At 49.7% G+C, this 23210-nt stretch overlaps 1 protein-coding gene across 2 annotated transcripts; it reads right to left on the reverse strand.

Annotated features, from left to right (window-relative positions):
• Positions 1 to 711: 711 nt before the first annotated feature.
• Positions 712 to 21373, reverse strand: Pfas (phosphoribosylformylglycinamidine synthase). 2 transcript variants are annotated; one of them, XM_028869417.2, is made up of 28 exons: positions 21290 to 21373; positions 17415 to 17591; positions 15249 to 15384; positions 14413 to 14518; positions 13769 to 13958; positions 13544 to 13649; positions 12901 to 13041; positions 12659 to 12783; positions 12226 to 12354; positions 9105 to 9236; positions 8853 to 8981; positions 7271 to 7344; positions 6998 to 7154; positions 6646 to 6707; positions 6367 to 6528; positions 5969 to 6094; positions 5708 to 5839; positions 5230 to 5460; positions 4899 to 5079; positions 4730 to 4813; positions 4394 to 4549; positions 4084 to 4203; positions 3681 to 3826; positions 3362 to 3569; positions 3166 to 3257; positions 2970 to 3084; positions 2254 to 2577; positions 712 to 2164 (listed from the first exon to the last, which is right to left on the reverse strand). In XM_028869417.2, exons 2-28 carry the CDS (start codon positions 17554 to 17556, stop codon positions 1854 to 1856), a joined length of 4017 nt encoding a protein of 1338 aa, XP_028725250.1. In that variant the 5' UTR covers positions 17557 to 17591; positions 21290 to 21373; the 3' UTR covers positions 712 to 1853. The 2 variants fall into 2 exon arrangements, with proteins under 2 accessions (XP_028725250.1, XP_037056665.1); XM_037200770.1 differs by having other exon boundaries at positions 3166 to 3272.
• Between the last annotated feature and the right edge of the window lie 1837 nt (positions 21374 to 23210).

The following is a 23210-nucleotide window of genomic DNA, read 5'->3' on the forward strand; positions in this document are numbered from 1 at the left end:
ATTATGGCTGGCAAAATACATATCCTAGTCCAGCATCAGAAGGGAATGTTCACATGTCCAAAACGGGTAATCTATGGGTAGATCCCAGCATTTGGTACATGACCAGGATTTAAAGATTACTCTCAGGCTGGAGAGATGGCTCAGCCGTTAAAGGCTAGGCTTACAACCAAAAATGTAAGATTACTCTCAGCTACATTAGTTCAAGGCCAGCCAGGACTACATAAGGGCCTCAAAAATACAAAAAAAATCCTTAGAACCACTCTGCTTAGAAAAGTTTATTTATTTATTTATTTATTTATCTATTTATCTATTTATTTATTTGGCTGCACAGCAACAAGGAAAAAAAACCTGACCTCCTATCTCCAACACCCCTTCCTTTTGTGGTGCCGCAGGGAAATCCAATCTGGGAATTCAAACATGCTACACAAGGGCTCCACCACTCAGCTGGACCCACAACCTGCAACTTACCACCACCTCACTACCAGCTGAAACACAAGTGCTCTGCCTCCCCCGAAACCCTTTAGAAATTGCAAAACGCAGGGCTGGAGAGATGGCTCAGCAGTTAAAAGCACTGACTGCTCTCCCAGAAGACTCAGGTTCAATTCCTAGTACCTACATAGCAGCTCACAATTGCTTGTGACACCCTCACTAGACATGCATGCAGGTGAAACACCAATGCGCACAAAATTAAATAAAAAATCAAGATGCCAGTGTTTTTACAGGGAAACTCTTTTAATCATGATGTAGAACTTCACAGGGGACCACCTGACTCTAGCATACAAGTGACTTCTGAATACATTTGTTGAGGGAAGGAAGCAAGGGATGATGGGAGATGGCTGTCAGCAAGAACAGCTGCTTCCTGGAAATGTGACCTGTGACCTCAGGATGATCAGAAGCAGATGTAGCTGGGTGAGCAGTGCCCTTTGCCATCCCTTTCAAGTTGTGACCAATCATAGACAGTTGATCATTAAACTTTCCTTTGTTAACTGGAAAATGCCTCAAGTACCTTTCTTAGTTTTTATGAGAATTCAGACACATAAATTACCCAGCACCTACTCAGCTTGGTAGTATAGGCTAAGGAGCTATTATTTCAATCTATTAAGACTATGGACTCCATTGGGGGCATGACCAGTGCGTGGCACCATCACTGATCAAGGAACAAGACAGAATGAATGACGAGAGGTAGTACCCCAGTAGGATGGAAGAAGCCAACTACTTAGATGACGCAACCATCAGGAATGTGATCCGAGGCAGGCATAGGTCAACCTTAAGCATGGCCAGAAGCAACAATTCCTCACAACTAGCAGAGCATATCCGAAAAGGAATCCAGAAATCTGCTCTTTTCAGATTAAAGCAACGAGCCTGGTATGGGCTGGTATGGGCTGGTACATTACCCCGAGACCCCAAACCAGTGCCAAGCACAGTGGCACTCACCTGAGAGGCTGAAGCTAGAGAATCAAGTTCAGGGTCAGCCTGAGCTACAGACTGAAAGCCTGTCTTAAAAAGGCAAAGAGAGAAAGGGACATAAACCCTTGTTCAGAGCTCAGATGGAGAATGGGAGGCAGCATGGTGATCACCACCGGGGAGGAGGCCTCAGCAGAACTGCCCTGTGCTGTCGGCTGTCCTTGGAGCCAGGGCTGCCCGCTGGAGGCTCCTGTGAAACTCCAGGACTGCGAGGAGCAGCTCCTGCAAGGGCAAGGCGAACACGAGCAATGCAGCTGAGATGTCCCTAGCATTTGGTCTTGTTTGTCCAGGATGCTTCTGGAAATCTCGTGGGGACGCTCCTGAAGGCAATGGGGAAAGAGGGCAGCGACTCAAAGGCTGAGCTGTGGGCCGGGGGGCCATGCAGCTCATCAGCAGCTGCCCTCCTGGGTCCAGTTCCAGGCATTGACGAAGAGCTGCCGCCAGGGGGAGGTAGCGAGGGTATCAAAGGGAGGGGGGCGCCACGCCCACTGCCAGGGTCTCACAGCCCGCTCAGGGTGCGGCATGAGGGCCAGATGGCGACCGTCTCGGGAGCAGATGCCGGCTATGCCCCCTGGAGATCCATTGGGGTTCATGGGGTACTGTTCTGTGGGGTTCCCATCATCATCTGCCCAGTGCAGAGAAACCAAGCCCCTGGCCTTGATCTTGGCTTGGAGTTCAGGAGAAGAAAACGCCATGTAACCTGGAAGCAAAGGACAAAGGCAAGTGAGAGCCAAGCCTCTTCAGGCCCAGCCCCAGCCCGCACACCCGCCCCGCCTTCCCCAGCCTGACCTTCCCCATGAGCACTCCACACAGGCAGCACAGAGCCTTCCATCCCTCGAAGCATCAGGGCCGGCCCGGGCTCCACTCGCACGGTGGCCCATCGGGACTCAAACCGCCCAGACAGATTGTGACGGAGCAGGAGGCCTGGCTGTGTTGGCGGGGAGCCGTGGCCTGACTCCTCCTGCTCTTCAGTGGGGTCACCACCCACCCAACCCAGAAGAGCCAGCAGCTGACAGCCGTTACACACTCCCAGGCTGAAGGTGTCTGGCCGTCTGCGGAATCGTCCCAGCTCTTCCCTGGCCCGTGGATTAAAGGTCACTGCGGCGGCCCAACCTAGGCAGAACAATTAAGTCAAAGTGAGATGTAAACAGCCTGGGCTTCATGAAACTCACTTAAAAAAAAAAAATTCCCCCCCCCCACAAAGTCTGAACTTTTGGCCTCTCTCGCGGCTGTGGTGAGCCATCTTCCCACAGGACAGGCCAATCTGATCAAGTTGAAGAGCAGCTGACCATTCAATGAGGCACATGCCCTCCCTCGGGGCTTGTACAGCCCCGGAAGCCAGCCGCCCCATTTCAGGTGTCCCTAGTCCTGCTGGCCTCTGGTCCTGAACCAGAGCACTCGGCCTAGCTCTGTGGGGGGTGACAAGCAGCCCCAGCCCAGGCAGAAGGAGCCAGACATCTTTTCAAGGATGTAGAAAGGGAGCATGCAGTCGTCTTCATACTGACCTTTGGCAGAGCCCAGAACATCGGCATAGCTGAAGCCTCCCACAAAGGCCACACCGCGGAACATGTCCAGTCTGATGGCCCCAGAGCAGAGATCCTGCATGGTCACGTCCCACACCTAAGGGAACAAGGAGGAAACTGGCAGAGGGTACAGCCAAGACTAGATCAAGATCTCCAGCTCTGCTAGCCCTGTGCTTACCTCAAAACCAGCCAAGTGAAAGGCATCAGCCATCTCTCGGTCTCCATTACTGCCCTCTTCTCTCAAGATGGCGACTCGGGGGATGGGACCACCTGGAGGATGTGTCTCTGAGCAGATGGTTACCCACCCACTCCAAACCCCCAGACCCCTTCCCCTGAGCAGGTCCAAGCACCCAAGCCTGTGCACACTCCCTTACCAGGTTGACAAGGCACAGAGGCCGTGGGAAAGGTGGGTGGCAGGCAGTAGCTGGGTCCCGCACGCTCCTTTAGACCCCGCCTCTCTTCTGCCACGCAGCGTGGCTCTGCCTGCAGCAGGTCCAGCTGGAAACTCGTTTCTTCCCACAGGTCTCTCAACTGCCCAACCGGCTCCTCTACAACTACAGTCCCATTCACTGACACTCGGACCTGGGGAAGGGAGACCAATGAAGACCAGGAGGAAGTGTGGTCCCATCCTGGTTTTCGAGTGGGCTTTCTTACAGGCTCACATTAACACTACACTCTCCTTGGCTTCCTCACCATGGCCTGGGGCCCAGCCTCGCCTGTGCGGCCCAGTTCCAGACATTGCAGGCCAGCACCCTGGTACCGCTGCAATACTCCAGCTACATCCGCCTCCTGTACCTCCACCACCAGGCCCGGCTCCTCCGCAAACAGCACAGGCAGTGCTGGAAGGGAAATGGTGTGCAGTCAGGATGATATGACGCTGCCAGGACTCAGGGGGGATGCCATCTGGAAGGGGAGCGCATGGCAGCCGCACCGGAACTACGGGAGGTCTTAGGACACAGTTCAGAACAAGAAGACAGCATGGACGAGACAGCTAAGACCCAGGAGAAAGGGTCAGAGACACCACACTGTTGACACCACAGGGTCTACCGATAAAGAAGGCGGCCCAGGCCTGAGGCTAGAGCCCCGAGCTCCTCACCATGGATCCCAGGGGCAGGCACATCCACGTCTATCCCACAATTCCCAGCAAAGGCCATCTCTAGCAGGCAGGTGACAAGCCCTCCATCACTGACATCATGGCCTGAGCAAAGAAGGCGGTCTGGAGGAAGGAAGAAGAAAAGTTCAGCCACCTCAGGCCAAGCCTTACAGCCCCACAGCCTCTGGAGAGTCAGTGAGTGTGAGAAGGCAGGCAGGCACTCAGGAGAGGCTGAACTCTAGGCACGCCATGCTCACTTGTTCACGAGGCCAGCGCCTGCCACAGGTCTGCTACCACACACCAGGCCACTCACCTTTCAGCAGCCCCTGGGTGATACGGAAGGCACGCACGAGGTTCTCGGGAAGGTCCAGGTCAGGAGGGTGCTCCCCAAGCTGGGAGAAACACTGGGCCAGAGCCGTGCCTCCCAGCCGGTGCTGCCCGGGGCTCAGGGGCACATAGAGCAGATGACCTAAGGAAAGGGAGAGCAGCTGGAGACCCTGCCTCAGCACCCCAGCACTGCCGCTCACAGTACAGAGACACCCCAACTGCCAATCAGGGCTGAGATGAGGGGTACCAGGACTCATGAAACAGACCCCAAACAAGGACCAAGCTCAGAATACACCCAAGATCAAGGAAGATGAAGCCATACCTCTCCCTGCAGGATGTTTGAGGTCTGGGGTCACAGTGGCTGTGATGTCTGGACAGACAGCATACGCTGAAATGACCAGCGACCCTACCAAGAAGGAGGAATACAACTAAGTAAGGTCCCAGCCCAGCCCACAGGACCTCCTTCCCTCTCCCTAGAGCAGCGTCCTTACCAGGAGCCCGCACGGTCTCAGTGCCAACCCGGGCAGCCATGCTGAGGGAATCCTTGCCACCGTCTACCGCCACACCCAGTGCCGCCATCACTGCCACCATAGCCTCACAGGCATCAGCCAGAGCTGCACCCTCCCCCGGGAGCTTGGCCGCCCACATCCAGTTCCCACTGCACTTCACATCCTGGGCACAGCAGGAACACGGACATGGCGTTAGAGAGATGCAGAGGGCCGAGGGCCTGGGAGTCCACGCACAGAAACTAACGGGCAGAGGGAGAGTGACTGAGAGAGGCAGAGGCCTGGGACCCCAGGACCAAAGCTATGGGGGGCTCACCCGGAGGTCAGTGACCAGAGCAAACACCAGGTTGGTGAGGGCTTCAGACACAGCTAGCCTGGCAGCCACCTTGGGGTCCAGCAGGCTCTTGACTGGCTGCTCGCCCAGAGCCGTGGCGGCCCCTACAAGCTCCTGGTGGCTCAGTGCCACAACAGCCACATCAGCCAGAGGCGTCTGCAGGGGCCCGACACACTGCTGTTGGGCCACGAGGCCACCCACCGAGCGATCCACCTATGGAACCAGATGCATGAGGAGAGAGGCCGGGGTCAAAGAGGGCCGGCTACGGGGGCCGGCTACGAGGGCTGGCTATGCCCTGACCGCAAGCAGAGCACACCGAAGGTGGGGACAGGGACAACAGGCCACTGAGGACGCCACGCTCCCCAACCCCTGCATTCCTAGAGCCGAGGAAACCCCAATGGGGAGGAGGGCCAGGCTGTGAGACAGGGACAACGCAGAAGGCCAAGTGTGCTACACGGACCTTGTTGGTGAGGTAGCGCTTGCTGGCCACCGCGGGCAGCCTTAGAACTCGTTCCAGAGCCTGGCGCACGCTCAGCCCCGGGGGTAAGACCAGAGGCTGCAGCACGGGGGGTTCCCTCTGGAGGAAGAACTCCTGCGGTGAAGAACGGTCCATGTAAGCACCTGAGAAGGGCTGGGCACACAGGTGACAAACACGGGCACGGGACAGCTACTGTGACAGGACAGTCACAGGAAAACACACCCCCTCCCCCGGCCCACCTACCTTCTGCGGCATTTTTCCCAGAACCCATTCAAGCTCCAGGTCCACAGGGGTTGGAGGAGGTGTCAGGGAGACATCTCCCTGGCCACTTTTTCCCACAGGACACGCACGATCATCCACTAGCATGATCTGTGGACCCCAGGGACAGCCCCCAAAGAAAATGAGACCTTGATCACCAGCAGAGAAAGTGCCTAGAGAGCAGGAAACAATGTTCCCATGCTGTCTGGTTTCCTTGGGTTCCCCTCTCTCCCGACCCTGACTCTGCCTCCCACTCCTCTTACGCCCACTTTCCATTCAATCTCATTGTGCTCCCTCAACATTTCTTCCCCAAGCCCATGTGCCCAGGCAGCTCGCTCCAGCCTGCCTAGAGTGCCTGCTCCTGATCACTGGGGCCGACTCACTCTCTTGTCTCCAGTGACTGTGCCCACAAAAGAAACTGGGCAGCGCTCCCGGGCACTGACTCGACTCAGGAAGTCCCGGTCGGAGGGCCTCAGCAAAAGTGCATTTGACTCCTGGTACTCGGCCCCCCAGATTTCCAGTGCGTTCAAGGTCGGGTCACCCAGCTGCACAGACATGGCAGGGAAGAAAAGAAGGGTCAGTGGGCATCGCCTTGCCTCACCGTATTGCTAGAAATGGGGCGGAGAGGACAGCCAAGCTCCAGGGGGAGACCTATGCAGCACCTGGAAGCGGCTGGTATAAATGACGGCTCCTGCTGGGTCACTCAGCTCCTTTAGGACATTGCCTGGGGAGAGAACGGCGGGAAGAGACGGCAACCTGGTCATGGTCAGCCCCAGGAGAACAGAGGGAGTTCCTGGTCTCCAGAGTAGCCCTCATTCTGTATGTCCCTGAGGAGCTGCTGCTACACACTTACTGTCTACCCTGCCTTGGCAGCAGCAGGCTCTAACCCTCCACCCCGGAGCCTGGCCAGCATGTCGAGGGCATGGAGAAGGCGCTGCAGAGCTTGGTGATTGGTCATAATCCTCACTGCTTCTCCCTAACCCAAATCTGACTTGTTCTGACCCCGTCCCTCACCATTGCCACCGGCACCCTGGTCATGGAGGCTGCAGATGGGGTTTCTTCCCGGGGCTTCCACACAAGCCCGGATCACACGATTCATCTTCTGCTCCATTTCTGGATCTCCCCGCTGCACAGCTCCGAAGTCCAGGTCACTGGTGTTGTCGCCCTGAACCTGAGGTTCAAGGCACAGGGCACAGCTCAGCTCAGCTCAGAGAGGCTTGGGAGCCCCACCCACACCCACAAGGGGCCCAGGGCCATCAAAGCTGGCCTGCCACTGTTCTCACTCACCTGCACAGATGAAGCAGCTCCACCCCCAACTCCGATCCTGTAGACAGGACCCCCAACCTTTACAACCTCCATGCCTGCAAGGGAGGAAGTGTGAACCAGAACCCGGGGAGGCTACACAGGAGGCCATTAAAGCAAGACAATATGAGTCCAGAAGAATCTGATGTGAAGGGAGATAGGACCACAATGATCCACTAGGCAGAGGGCAGAGCAACCACACAACTATGGAAGACAATGCGACAATAATAAAAATGACGGAGACGCAGAGTTAGGAGAGGGCTCCGTGCTTACTCTTGCAGAAGACCTGAATTCAGTTCTCAGCACCTACAGAGCAACTCACAACTGCTTCTAACTCCAGTTCCAGAGGATCTTATACCCTCCTCTGGCCTTGGTAGGCACTGTACACTCATAGTGCATTTACATACATGCCACAAAACAGTCAGATACATAAAGTAAAACTAAGTTTTTCTAAAATCCCAACACACTTACTCTCTAACAGGGAAAGACACGTCAAGGAATTTAGCCTAGTTTTATTCACAGGTACAAAGTCATCTACATACAAGAGTGATTATTTGTTTTGGCAAATACAGGAAACAATACAAGGCCTTTACACATAGACTGCAAGGCAATACTGTTGGGGTAACAATATTCCCCATAACTTATCTGTAGATTCAACACAGGGCCTATCAAAATCTTTGCTGACTTTCTCACAAATTGATAACTTGATTCTATTTATTTATTTATTTATTATTATTTTGGTTTTTTGGAACAGGGTTTCTCTGTGTAGCTTTGCACCTTTCCTGGATCTCGCTCTGTAGACCAGGCTGGCCTCAACTCACAGAGATCCCCTTGGCTCTGCCTCCCAAGTGCTGGCATTAAGGGTGTGCGCACCACTGCCCAGCTCATAACTTGATTCTAAAGTTCATAAGAAAATATAAAGCCTAGGGCTGGAGAGATGGCTCAGAGGTTAAGAGCACTGGCTGTTCTTCCAGAGGTCCCGAGTTCAATCCCCAGCGCCCACATGATTGAATGTAAGCCCTAAGCATGCCAGGCGAGAGCCACACCACTGAGCTATCTATATCCCCAGTCTCTGGCAACCGACTTCTGAATAGAATATGAAGACAATTCAACCAAGAAGAATTATCTAAAGCAAACTGGATCACCACACATAAAAGAGTGAAGCTGGATGCCAACTTCATACAACATATAAAAATGAACTCCAAATGTTATCTGAAGGGCTGTCAAGATGGCTTATCACACAATATTCTTCCAGAGGACCTGATTTGGTACTTAGCAGCTCATAACCACCTGTAACTCTAGCTTCAAGGGATTCAGTGGCCTCTCCTGGCTTCCAAGAGTACCCACAGGCATGTTGCACACATATACATACATATTAATGTTTTAAACATTAAGATACTGAATGAATGTCGGGTGGTGGTGGTGGTGCACACCTTTAATCCCAGCACTCAGGAGGCAGAGCCAGGCAGATGGAGAAGAGGTGGGAGGCAGCAGAGCAGAAACCACCCCCTGTATGTCTTCCCTGTTCCCTCCCTGTGGCTGGTTAGAGGCAGAGAAGGGCTCTTACCTGGCTCTGGGGCTTCTTTGCCCACATGCTTGGCTTCCATGGACCCAATGCCACCACTAAACATGATGGGCTTGATCCACTCACGCCGCTGACCACCCGGAAGCTGCAGACCCAAAGATCGGGCAAATCCTAGTGTGGAAGCGAAAGGAGGCTAAGTCCCACAGTACTTGCAGCCTCACAGCCCCGGGGTCACAGCACACCCACAAGCCGCTTTGGAGTGCGTTATTCTTTCTTATACACCCCAAGGCTCACCAGCCAGCACAGGTTCTCCAAACTTGTTGCCATAGTCAGATGCTCCATTACTGGCCTCAATAGCAACTTCTAAAGGCTTGGCAAAGTTCCCAGGATACTGGAAGCTTGGATCCTCCCAGGGCAGATTATAACCTGAGAGGGAAAAATAAGGGTCAATAGACTATAAAGATGAGCTAGAAAGGCAGCTCAGTAATTCAGCATGTGCACAGCATGTACAAGCCCTGGGTTTGGTCCCCAGCACGGAAGAAAAGGAAGTGGAAAGCGACTCTAGGCACTAAAGCTGCCCACGTAGTTAGAATGTGGAGGTGGAAAGCACACAGTTAACAATGGCCTGCTTCCCATCCCCAACACTAGCCTTTCCCTGTCTCATGATACTTTCATTTATTTGTTACTTTTTTTGTTTTATTTTTTGAAACAGGGTCTTGTTTTGCGGCCTTGCTGGCCTGGAACTCAGAGATACCCCTGCCTCTGCCTCTTGAGTGCTGGGATTAAAGCCTTATACAACTGTGTAGAGCATATTTATGGTACCTGTGGGTTTTTTTTGGTTTTGGTTTTGGTTTTTTAGACAGGGTTTCTTTGTGTAGCTTTGATTTTCCTGGAACTCACTCTGTAGACCAGGATGGCCTCAGACTCAGAGATCAGCCTACCTCTGCTTCCTGGGTGCTGGGATTAAAGTTGTGCACCAATACCACCTTTTTATGCTTTTTTTATCCTTTAGTAATGCTAGTTATCCATCAGAGGCTTGTACAAGCTAAGTAAGAACTACCCCTCTGCCACACCCCATCCCTAGGATCAGACCACTTAAGCTCCCCCACCCCCACAAAAAGTCTGTGTCTGTGTGGGTGCACATGTTAGCACATGTACCCACGGACACCAGAAGAGGATGTTGAGTCTCATGGAGCTAGAATTACCTGAATTAAGTACTGGGACTTAACTCAGGTCCTCTCCAAGAAAAGGCAACCAATTCCTTTTATCCCAGCACTCGAGAAGCAGAAGCAGGGTGATCTTGGTGAGTTCTAGGCTATATAGTTCAACTGTATCAAATAATAAAAATAAGAGTAGTCTCTCCCCCTTCTTAAAAAATTTATGTTTGTTTAGGTACATGTATGTTTATGTGCACATGTGAGTGCAGGTACCCAGAGTCCAGAAGAGGGCATCAGATCCCCCTGGCGCTGCAGTTACAGACAGTTGCCGGCCACCACCATGGGTGCTGGAAACCAAACTTGGTGCTTTGCGTAAGCAGTAGGTACTTTTAATTGCTAAGCTATCCCTCTGAGATCCTTTTTTGTTTCTTGCTTTTCTTTTTTCTTTTTTTTTTTTTTTTTTTTTTGGTTTTTCGAGACACGGTTTCTCTGTGTAGCTTTGCGCCTTTCCTGGGACTCACTTGGTAGCCCAGGCTGGCCTGGAACTCACAGAGATCCACCTGGCTCTGCCTCCCGAGTGCTGGGATTAAAGGCGTGCGCCACCACCGCCCAGCTTGTTTCTTGCTTTTCAAAACAGGGTTTTTCTGGTAGCCCTGGCTGTCTTGGAACTCACTCTGTAGATCAGGCTGTCCTCAGACTCGAGATCCACCTGCCTCTGCCTTTCTCTGTTGGGGAATGTTATTTTAAGGTATGTTAATTTTGTTTATGTTACATTTAACTCTGTGAAGCTGTGTTACTGTGCCTGTCTAAAACACCTGATGGTCTAATAAAGAACTGAATGGCTAATAGCAAGGCAGGAGAAAGGCAAGGCGGAGCTGGCAGGCAGAGAGAATAAATAGAAGTCTGGGAGAAAGGGGAGAAGAAAAAAGATGGAGGACCAAGAGAGATCTAGCAGCAAGAGGAGGAGGATGATGCCAGGGGCCAGCCAACCAGCTACACAGCGAGCCACGAAGTAAGAGTAAAATTTACAGAAGTAAGAGAACGGGAAAAGCCCAGAGGCAAAAGGTAGTCGGGATAATTTAAGTTAAGGAAAGCTGGCTAAGGCCGGGTGTTTATAGTAAGAATAAGCCTCCGTGTGTGATTTATTTGGGAGCTGGGTAGCAGCCCCCCAAAAAAGAGTAAAAAACAAAAACATCTCCCAAGTGCTGGGATTAAAAGAGTGCGCCGCCACTCAGAGCCCCTTCTTTTTTAAACCAGACTTTTATCATTTTACAGAATGATGTGTATATGTGTGGGTACCTGCAGAGGCCACAAGTACTGCACCCCCACCTGAGCTAGAGCTACACAGGCAGCTGTGAGCCAACCAACCAACACGGGTGCAGGGAACCAAACTCAGGTCCCCGCGACATTAGCACACTTAATTACTGAGCCATCTCTCCAGGCCCTGTTGTATGAGTTTTTCCGATATGGAAACATTCCATCCCCCAGAACAGATCTTTAAAAAGGTAAAAAACTCAAAATAGCTTTAGGAAGTCCCTGAAACTGACCAGCCACTAGATCCCTCCCTGCCAGAGTAAGCAATGAAAGCTGAGTTTCTCTCAGACTGAGTTAAGCTGGAAAGACTCTGAGGCCAGCCCAGCTGCCGGAAGAGGTGGAGACCAGAGCCACGTGGAAAGGAGGACACTCTCCAACCTGCTGAGCTGCCTGCAGGCTGTGCAGTGTGTCCAGGTTCCCACTTTGGTCACCCATGTCACCCGTGCTGGGGCGGGTCTTGGGGATGCAGCTGTCTTGGAGTCATTTCTACTCCTGTAAGTGACCCCTGACCCATACTCATATTAAGTAATGCCAATAAAACTCATTGCTTCACCAAGATGGACTGTGGTGGAATTCGTATTTCGGTCTCTTGTGGGTGAGTCCACGTGTATGTTGCGTTATCCCAGGAAAAGTTTTCTTCCCACAACAGCCCCTCAGTCTCTTAAGGTTCTCTAAGAAACTGGATTTAGTGGACAAGTACCGATCATAAGATAACCCGGTCTCGTGTTTCCTAAGTGAATGCTGGTTTCTAAAGAAAACTGTAGGTCTCCAAAGTCAGTCTGGCAATCTCCAAATCCCTCAGGTTGTACTGCTCATGCTCATGGTCAGCAAACACTGACTACTGTGATGCTCTCCCTCACACCCAGCTGACTTTAGACCTAAGAGACGAAGTGTTTGTGCCGCCAGGACAGAGGGAAGGTGGTCAGAGGGGAAAAAGACAGAACCTGGGATGTGCAGGTTTCCAAAGCAATAGCCAGCAGTGCCAGCTACCACATGGGCCCCACGACCCGTGCACTGGACATCTCGGATGCGGCCACCGGTGCCTGTGGTTGCTCCGCTGAAGGGGGCCACTCCTGCAAAGAGAAAGCAAAGGAGATATGGGTGACATCCATAAAAACATCCCTAACCAGGGGGTGCTGCATGCCTTTAATCCCAGCACCCTAGAAGCAGGCAGGTAGAGTTCTGTGAGTTCGAGGTCAGCCTGGTCTACAAAGCGAGTTCCAGTCAGGGCTGTAAACACACAGACACCCACACACCTCTAATGCCCCCCCCCAATGCCCTCCATGGAAATAAGAACAACTTAGGCTCAGTCTCAAGGCCTGGGACCTTTGCACCCCCCACTCTATATTTACCTGTCTACACTGGGACCCAACTCACCTGTGGGGAAGTTATGTGTCTCTGCTGTGAAGACAACATGTCGAAGGCCCTGTTGTTGCCGGAGGCAGCTTGGCTGTGCAGGGTCCTCAGGCTGCAGGAAGCGGACTTCCTTCCCCTGGATCGCACTATGGACATAAGCCATGCTCCACTCTGCTGTTTCCCCGAGAGCCGTGCCAACCCAACCAGGGTCCAAGGCTTCCCTCTCTCCAACCCAGACCCCGTCAGCCCAGGGCACGGCCAACCTGCTGTTGTCACAGAACTTGAGGACATTGTTAGGGTTGGAGGACGCCTGAGTGCTCATGATGGATTCAAACAGGGAATGTCCTAGCTTCTTCCCGTCCACATGGAGCTGGCCCTTGAAGAACCAATGTCGGCTGTGCTCACTGTGGGAGTGACAGGGGGGAAGGAGAGAGAACGGGTCACTCTTCAGTGCTGCACCCCCTCGACAGCATCATACAGCAGTCACAGCCAATCCATACTTAGGAGATGTCCAAGTACATTCCAGAAAACCATTATGTACTCTGCCACTGTGGCTTGTCAAGAACCAAAGATAAAAACCACGATTTAAAAGTAGACTCCTAGCGGTGGTGGTGCCCGCCTTTAATCCCAGCACTCGGGAGGCAGAGCCAGGCGGATCTCTGTGAGTTCGAGGCCAGCCTGGTCTACAGAGCAAGATCCAGGACAGGCACCAAAACTACATGGAGAAACCCTGTCTCAACATCCCTCCACCCCCCCACCTCCCGCCAAAAACAAGCAGACTCCTAGAAGGGTAAGGAGGCCGGACCCTGAAGGAATGCAGAGAGAGCACAGAAGATACATTCTTGTGGCATTCCCTTCCAACTCCAAGGGCTAAGACAGCAGACAAAGAAAGGCATTCCTCCTCACCTATTGGACTGAGCCAAGTCAAAGGCCTCCACTGTACTCGGGTTCCGCTGCAGTTCTTGAAAGCGCTTAGTGTAGAAATCCAGGTCCCAGGAGTCAAGGGCCAGACCTAGGGGACAAACCCTAGAGGAGCTGACAGCATGCCTCAGGCCACCCTATTCCATGTCTCAGTAGTCCTGTTGACCTATGCCAGGCCCTTCCCTTCATCTCCCATGGACACCTGCTCACCTAGCTCCTGGTTGGCCTTCTCCAGGGCAAGCCGACCCTCAGCTAATATGTCGATGGTGCCATTGAGTGGGGCTGGGATGCTTTTAGGGGAGAAGCTCTGGATGGGGTCAGGGTACTGCTGCTCTGTCATTCGGTCATGCAAGGCAGCCAGAGAAATGGCCTCCATTTCAGCCGTAGGGTGGTGGGCAAACTGGTGGGAAGATACATAAAGAAAACAATAGATGGAGTTGAAGAACAGAGACAAAGGACTCAAGTCTGGACCTTCAAGTTACTCACCCCACTACCACCATACAGCACCATTTTCCCATTCTACGGCAGATATCAAGGCCAGGGTTTGTATATACTCAGTAAAAGCCCTACCACTGAGCTATGAATATTCAGGCCCACAGGGCATCTTTATTCAGACTAAAAGAAAAAGAAAAAAACAAAAAATTCCCCACCTGTGCCAGGATGCATAGCTCAGTCTGGGAAGCCCAGCTGGACCATCTACCCTTCAACCAGGTACCTTCAAAGCAGCAAACAACCTCCCAGGGCAGGCCTAAGGCCGAGAGCTCTTCCTCCCTCTGCCGTGACTTTGCTAGAGTTTAGGATCTAATCTCAGGTCCACTCACTCCTGATTTCCCACCACAGTGCCCACACCTCACCGAGAGCCGGTAGCGCCGGGTGATCTCTACCCGATCCACAGCTCTCAGCCCAGCGGCCTCACACACAGAGACAATGTTGCTGGATGTTGGAGTAGAGAAATTCAGCCTGAGGAAAGAGTCAGGAAGTTATGGTCTGAGGGCCCGACCAAGCATCATTGGGAAGGTGGATCTTGCCCACAGATCCAACCAACCACCACTATTACCTCTTTACCACTGGCCTCCTGCCTCAGACTAGGTGCTAAGAAAAGCTGCTTTCAAAAGTTAATCAGAGGCTGGAGCGATGGCTCAGTAGCTAAGAGAGTGTGCCTTGTTCTTCAAGAGAACCCAAGTTTGGTTCCTTGGACCCATGTCAGGAGGCTCATGGCTGTCTGTAACTCCAGCTCTAGGGGGATCCGATGCCTCTAGGCTCCCTGGGTATCTGCACTCAGCTGCACATACCCATACACAAGGCCAGTATGGGAAACTTAGCAAAATCATCTTTCAGAAGAAAAGGTAAAATAACCCCAGCTGTTGAATGGTGCAGTGCTTACTCAGCATGCATTAAGTCCTAGGGTCAATCCCTAACAAATGGTGAGAAAGCACCGTTCAACTTCTCCGAGTGTAAGGGGTTGATTCTAAAAGAGATTTGGGAGCTAGTTCAGTTTTCAAGACATTTGTCCACACAGGGAAAATATCTGCATAGCTTCCCGGGCAGAAAGAGAATAGAGCAAAGGGAAATCTCCGAAGACTACAAGGCAAAGGAGAAAGACGGAAGTGAAGGGGTTGTCAGTAAGTGTGAAAGGGAAATGTGCGTGGAATGTGGAACCGAGTTGCCCAGGAAGAAACCCACCACATACCTGGGTCCCACCTCCAGCAACAAGTCATTGGAGCCAGGAACAAGCCAGGACTCCTGAGCAACATCATCCAGCAACAAAGGGCAGCCAAACAGCCACTTCAACTTCTTCATTTCCTCAGCCCCTGGAGGGGCCTCAGCTGCAGAGACAGGACAAGGGCACCTCAAGACACTGCCTCATGTACCAGATCACCTCCTTTCAGAAACCAACACCTAGAAACGGGCAGTGGTGGCCCACACCTTTTCCCAGCATTTGGGAGACAGAGACAGGAAGATCTCTGTGAGTTCTAGGCCAGCCTAATCTATATTTCAAGCGCCAGGACAGCCAGGACTACACAGAGAGATCTCCCTCAAATTAATTAATTAAGCAAAACAACCCACAATCTAACACCCCGGGCCTGAGATGGACTTAGCGGTAAAAAGGACTGGCTGCTCCTCCAGAGGACCTGGGTTGGATTATCAGCACCCACATGATGGCTTACAACTGCTGTGGAACCATCTTTTTCTACTATGAATATGTATTACTCTCATCTGCTAATAAAAAGCTGATTGGCCGATAGCTGGGCAGGAAGAGACTGAGTTTGAGAGCCAGACTAGGAGAATTCTGGGAAGAGGAAGAAGGGTGGGTGGAGTCAGGAGTCACCAGCCAGATGCAGAAGGAGCAGGAGATGAATGTGCCATGCTCATAAAGGCACCACCATGTGGCAGAGCGTAAATAAGGAATATGAGTTAATTAAATGTGAAAGCTTGTTAGTAATAAGCCTGAGCTATTGGCTGAACATTTGTAATTTATTTTAAGTCTCTGAGTCAATTATTTGGGAAGTGGCTGCTGGTTATTTGGGAGCAGGTAGTAGGGATGGGAAACCTGTTTAGATATGATGTTCCAATGTGTGGCTGAAATTTCCACATAAAACCTGACAAAGTTTAAAAAAGTATTCTAGACACACAAGAACAGAGTCAAGCACTGCTTCTTGGTAGCTGCCTTTTCTCCAGTGGGCTCTGTTTGCTGGGGGTGAGCAGAGGCCTGGCTCCTTTAAGAGACACTTCCTGACTTGGTGCTAGCAGCAAAAATGGGCAACTCTTTAAGAGGCTCTGCTGCCAAACACTTAGATGGTGTTTATGAGCAGCCAGTGGCATGTTACTGGGTGGTGGCATGGATCTAGAAACTTCCCAGAGTTAGGCTTGTAAACATGGCTCCCAGAGCTGGCAGTAAACATGCCCTTGCCATGAGACTGGACTCTCAGAGAACTGAGGGGGAGGAGCTAGCACCAGCACACCCTGATCTAAGTTACACAGCAGTTTTGCTCACACAGACAGGAAAGGTTACAGATCACAGTGAAGACAGATTCAGATGGCAAAAAAAACTCTAAATGGGTCACAGTGTGTTTAAAAATATAGGTAGGCGCTGGGCAGTGGTGGTACATGACTTTAATCCCTGCACTCGGGAGGCAGAGCCAGGTGGATCTCTGTGAGTTCGTGGCCAACCTGGTCTACAAAGAGAGATCTAGGACAGGCACCAAAACTACAAAGAGAAACCCTTTCTCAAAAATAACAATAATGATAATAATAATAATAATAATAATAATAATAATAATAATAATAATAATAATAAATATATGTAGGCTTAGGAGAGAAAAGAAAAAGGATGAAGAAAGTCTTTAAAAAAGGAAAAGAGTAATAAAAAGATATAATAAGCCATGTAAAGATGGAAAATACACAGTCTGGATACTATATGTTATTGTCTTTAAATTTTTTGACTGCTGGGGCTGGAGAGATGGCTCAGAGGTTAAGAGCACTGAATGCTCTTCCAGAGGTCCCGAGTTCAATTCCCAGCACCCACATGGTGGCTCACAACCATCTGCAATGAGATCTGGCACCCTCTTTTGTATACATAATAAATAAATAAATAAAAAAATTTTTTGACTGCTAATGAACGAATGATAACTGCTGAGAGACATTTGATTATGAAAACTGCTAGATTAAAACCATCCTACATATTGTAAAAATATCAGACTTTACCAGCCCAGCACTCCAGAGGTAAGGCAATAGAATCAGGAGCATAAGTCATCCTTAGCCACAGGCAGAGTTCAAGTTCAGTCTGGGATACATGATACTCTGACTCAAACAACCCACCAAACAACAAAATGTAAACCCAACATCTAGGCCCAACCTGCCCAGCGCACGTTGTAGCACAGCTCAGTCTCCACACTCTGAAGCTTTGGCAGTTTATCTTGTAGTTTCCGAAGAGCGTGTCCAGAGGCTGCCCCCTCGTGGCCAGAGGGACGGACATAAAAGTGAAGGACGGGGGCCATCTCTGCAGGTGACCTTCTAGAGATGGATTAAGTTCCTAAAAAAAACAACAGTAGTTGATTTCAAGTTCTGCAGAAACCCAGACACTGGACATGGAGAAGGGGGACATCACAGGGAAATTCAGAAAAGGGTAGTCCTGGGGATTTTCAATTAATCCTGCAAAATGTAGGCTTTTCAGGCTGGGAAGGGATGGCTCGGCAATACAGCACGTTCTTAGCCCCGGGCTCAACCTCCAGCACATGCACATGTCAACACACATATAACAGTAGTGTGAGGGAGAGGCATACAGACACATCCTTGGGCCCTAGCAAGGTCTTAAGAATATTACTATGGCCAGGTGGCGGCGGCGGCGGCGGCGGCGCATGCCTTTATTCCTAGCACTTGGGAGGCAGAGCCAGGTGGATATCTGTGAGTTCAAGGCCAGCCTGGTCTACAGAGCGAGATCCAGGACAGGCACCAAAACTACACAGAGAAATCTTGTCTCGAAAAAACCAAACAACCAACCAAACAAAAGAAGAATATTACTATGAACAAATACATCAGACAATTTCAGCTCAGTGTGGCTAACACTAAGGGTCTAAGGACACCAACCTGTTACTTCAGTTAGGAAGGACTTCCTAGGGTAAATGTTATCTGCCAGGAACTGAATGTTTTGGGTTTGTTTTTGTTTTTAAATATTTATTTATTTATTACGTATACAGTGTTTTGCCTGCATGCCTAGAGAGGGTGCCAGGTCTCATTATAGATGGTGTGCGCCACCTTATGGTTGCTGGGAATTGAACTCAGGACCTCTGGAAGAGGAGCCAGTGTCCTTAACTGCTGAGCCATCAATCCAGGCCCCAGAACTGAACATTTTTATCCCTTGCCTACATTCTTATGTTCAAACCCTAATTCCCAATATGACAATGTTTCAACAGGGGTCTTTAGGAGTATTAGGATGATGAAGGCAATACCCTAATGAATGGAATCAGTGTCCTTCTAAGAAGCTGAAGAGTTGGATCTCTACCATGCACAGACACAAGGTCAGAAGTGTGAAACCTAGAATGTGTTTCTACAATAAAATGGAAGAACTGAATGGTATTGTAAAATAAAAGGAAAAAAAAGAAAATGAAGAAGAGAATATAAAAAAAAAAAGAAAAGAAAAGAAAATGGAAGAAAGCTAGTTTCCACAGATTGTCTTCTCTGACTTCAACAGTGTTTGGAGCACTCAGGATGCAAGCTGAATACTTAGTGTGCTAGGGTGATGGGCCTGATCCCTAGCATCACAAAATGGGAGCAAAAATCTTTACAACAAAACTGAATTCTTTTACTACCCTGACAAGAACAGTATTGTGATGCTCTGTCAATCTAGAGGCCACTTAGCTGTTCTTATAAATCCCATCAGCAGCATGTGACTCATTCATTTTCTACTTCTTCAAACACTCTCTTCTGGTGGCTTCAATGACACCAATATTCTCCTGAACTTCCTCCACCTTCTGGTTGATTGTTCTAGCTCACCTGAGCTGACTCCTATTCTTTTGCTCAACTTCTAAATGTTAGGTGACCATGGTTTCATATTTCTCTTCTTTTGTGTTAAATAGCTTCCAGTTCTGTGCTTTAAAGACTACCTACTAGAACAAACCAATGAAATTGCCACCATTCAACTGTGGTTTTTTTGTTTGTTTGTTTATTTTTGTTTTTTGAGACCGGGTTTCTCAGTGTAACAGTCTTGGCTGTCCTGGAACTCGCTTTGTAGACTAGGCTGGCCTTGAAATCACTGAGATACACCTGCCCCTGCCCCTGCCTCTGCCTCCCAAGTGCTAGGATTAAAGGTGTGCGCCACAGCCATCACCGACACCGCCACCACCCCACTACTGTTTTCAACTAAAAATGCCAATTTGATAGCATCCAAACTAATATTTGCCAAAATATTCTATAACTTTTCCCAACAGTGACTCTCTTTAAAACTCCAGATTGGTATACTCAAATACCATCACATCTACATGTAAGTGTGTCATAAATACAGCCAACCGGGGCTGAGGATTTAACTCAATAAAATATTTATCAACCATGCATGAAGCCCTGTGTGGTTTGATCCCCAGGGCCACATAAACTGGGCCAAGTGGCACATACCTGTAGTCCCAGCACATGGGATATGGAGGCAGGAAGATCCTGAGCTCAAGGTTATCCTCATCTACACAGTGAGTTCGAGGCCAGCCTAGGCTATAACAGACTTATCTTTCCTCTTCCCTCTTGTGTGTTTTGTTTTGTTTTTTTCCCCAAGAGGAATAATAGTTTACTGAGCTCATGGGAAGGGAGCTGGAGGGAGCTGGAAGCTTAAAGTAACTGGAGTACTCCTGGCACCCCCAATCAGGAAGACCTGCTGTTCCTCTAGTCCTCCCCATCCAGGGAACACTACTACCATTCAAACAGTGCTCAGCTGAATGAGTAGGCTCAGGATTCAGTGATAAAGCACTTGGCTAGCTAGCACATGCAAGGCCTGAGGTTCAATCCTCAGAACTACAAAAAGTAAAAATGAAGCCAACCTTAACAGTCCTCTTCCCTCAGCCTCTCCACACTCCATCTGCCAACACATCTACTTCTAAATATATCTTAAATCTCTGGCCTTTTCACGTCTACTACCTCAGCAGTCCAAGTCACCATCACCACCTGTCTGGACTGACCAATGTATTGGTTTCTTGGTTGCTGTTGTTTGTTTTCTGAGTCAAAGTCAGGTTATTATACAGTCCCAGGCTGGCTTGGAACACACAATCTTCTTGCCACTTCCTTCAAATGCTGGGATTACAGATCCGGGTCACCATGCCCAGTTGCACTGGATTCTTGAACAGTATGGTTACACTACTACACAACCACATCCTATCTGCCATACGCTAGCAGGAAGACCATGACTTCGAGGCTGGTGAGATGGCTTAATGGATACTGCACTGCTGGGCAAGGTGATGGCACCGACACTGAATCCCAGTACACAGGTGGCGGAGGAAAGTGAACCTGAGTTCCCAGGTTTATATAGTTCCAAGCCAGCCAGGGATGTATAAAGAGACCCTGTCTCTAAAAAGCAAAACCAACCAAACAAGTTGCTGAATGAATGAAATTTATCCCTACCACACGTTTCCCCCTCCTACTCAGTCTTGCTGAAAAAAAATTTTTTTAAACAAACGGCAACGACAAAACAGGGTTTCATTTGGCTCAGGCTGACCTCTAACTCACTGTGTAACTGAGAGTGGCCTTAATTATCCTGCTCCCCAAATTTCAGGTGCTCTTCACAACCCCCGGTTAATGAGGTCATGGGAATCGAACCCAGGGCCCCATCCATGGTAGATAAACATTCTACGAGCTACATCTCCATCCCTCTGGAGTTACTTTCTGTCTACCATTCCCAGCGAAATATAAGCTCCGGGAATAACGGTACAGGGTTTTATTTCGGGACTATATTCCCAACGACTAGTGTCCTGATCGCCACATTTGGTGATGAATGAATGGATGACTGGATGAGTGAATGGGGCCGTGACGGGAGGCTGTTTCAATCCTGCCGTCCACCCACACCGAGTGTCCGTACAACACGCGCTCCAGCGGGTGCGCTCCAGCGGGCGGATGCTCTAGCTCAGGTACGCGGGCCCAGGAGGACCCAGCCCGGCCTGGCGGGGAAAGCGACGCAGCCTGGATCGGGCTTGAGTGTGGGAGCCATGGAGCTGCACCAAGGAGCAACTCGGGGAAGCGCGCGCGAGTTCTACTCACGTGAGGCCGTCCACGCAGCGCCACAACTCCACGAATCTTGGCGCGCTGCTACGTCATCCACGCGCGCCACCGCCGAAGACCGGACTTGCGCCCGACTGAGTGGCCACGCCCCCGCTGTGGGCGGTGCCGCCACCCCCTCCTGTGGGCCGGGCCTTTCCCGGGTTCTTTATAACTCAGGTTTCTTTACTCCCAGCCCTGCGGAGGCAAAGACGGAGACAGGATGGGCGCTTTGAGTTGGAGACTAGCCTGGCCTACGTAGCGAGTTCCAGGCCAGCCAGAGCTGCATAGTGAGACCCTATCTCAAAAAAAACTCGAAAAAAGAAAACACCTCGAACTTGAAATAACACTTATGAAAGCACATTCATTCAATTCCTCATCTCCGACTTCCTTGTCCCCTTCAATTATGACAAATATTTGAACTCAGGAATCTGAGTGAGAAGCTTTTTTGTTGTTGTTTTTCGAGACAGGGTTTCTCTGTGTAGTTTTGGTGCCTGTCCTGGATCTTGCTCTGTAGCCCAGGCTGGCCTCGAACTCACAGAGATCCGCCTGGCTCGGCCTCCCAAGTGCTGGGATTAAAGGGTGCGCCACCACCGCCCAGCGTGAGAAGCTTTTTGAATGTCTAATATCCTTTTGGTCATCTCCCTTCTCTCTCATTGTTTTCGGTTTTTTTCGTTAATGAATGAATTCAGGGGAAAACAGCAAGAGGTTTTTTTTTGTTTCTCTCTCTCTCTCTCTCTCTCTCTCTCTTACATTTCTGTAGTACTGGGAATTGGTTCTCAACCTTCCTAAGTCTGCGACCCTTTAATACAGTTCCTCATGTTGTGACCCCCAACCATACAGTTATTTCACTGCTACTTCAAACTGAAATTTTGCTACTGTTATGAATCATAATGTGAATATCTGTTTTATGATGGTCTTGGGCGACCCCTGTGAAAGAGCTCTTCAGCCCAAAGGAGTTGCCACCCACAGATTGAGAAACACTGATCTCGGGCTTTGCACATGCTAGTCAAGTGCTGTACCCTGAATTCTATTATCAGCTCTATTAGATTTCCTATTACTATTACAAAAGAGTTGACAAAAGCCAGTTACAGAAGAAAGAGGTTATTTGTGTGTAAATTTGAGGGTACTCCTTCTGAGAACATTGGTCTCTTGTAGCCAAAACTATGTTTAAAAAGTTAAAATGTACAACTATTTGGTTCTCTTTGTATTTTCTCTCCCTCTGCCTTCTTGTTTATAGAAGATAAGTAGGTTTTCCAAGGTCATTTAATTTTAGAACTTGTGTCACCTTGATCATGCTAGAATGCAACATTCTGAGATGCTCAGGCTCATGGGAAACCTGGGAGGAAGTACCCAAAAGAGCCCTTTAAAAGACCCTAATAACAATAAAGGCTGCCTAAGACCTGCAACAGAAAAAAACGTTATTGTTAGGCCATGTTTAAACAGATAATTTTAGTTTCTTACAGACTTTGTAAATGTAATTTAGCTTCCTCTCTTTTATTAATCTGGTAAATTTATTTACGTTGTTGCTCTGTCTTCCGATTGTAAAGACTTTGTCTCTATATGCATATAAAGGATGTGAGAATACATTTATAATATAACATATATGGATATGAGAATATGTCTTTTGAATAAAGAAGGATTTTTGTGTGATAAAATGTTGACTGGGTACAGTGATTCACACCTGTAGTCCTAACACTTGGAAAGTAGAGACAGGAGGATCAGAAATTCAAGGTCATTCTTGGCTATATTGAGTTTTAGCAAACCTGGGCTACATGAATCCTTACCTCAAAAGCAAGAAACAAACAAAATTTAGAAAACAGGAAAAAAGGTTTTGTCCTAAGATGAAATGAATCGTTTTTTCCAACATGGAAAGGGAACAATAAGGACAAAATCAAAAGGTTTGATGTTTTGCATAGGGTCA

This window comes from Peromyscus leucopus, chromosome 8b (genome assembly GCF_004664715.2).
Source record: "Peromyscus leucopus breed LL Stock chromosome 8b, UCI_PerLeu_2.1, whole genome shotgun sequence".
Lineage (NCBI taxonomy): Eukaryota > Metazoa > Chordata > Mammalia > Rodentia > Cricetidae > Peromyscus > Peromyscus leucopus.

What these genes read in the sequence shown, in the direction of transcription:
- Pfas (XM_037200770.1), bottom strand. Translation starts at nt 17,556, where the DNA reads ATGGCCCCCGTCCTTCACTTTTATGTCCGTCCCTCTGGCCACGAGGGG. An exon ending in CAGTCACTGGAGACAAGAGA is followed by an intron (nt 6,095 to 6,366) that starts GTGAGTCGGCCC and finishes TGGGGTCCACAG; the next exon opens with ATCATGCTAGTGGATGATCG. An exon ending in CTCTGTGCCTTGTCAACCTG is followed by an intron (nt 3,273 to 3,361) that starts GTAAGGGAGTGT and finishes CCATCTGCTCAG; the next exon opens with AGACACATCCTCCAGGTGGT.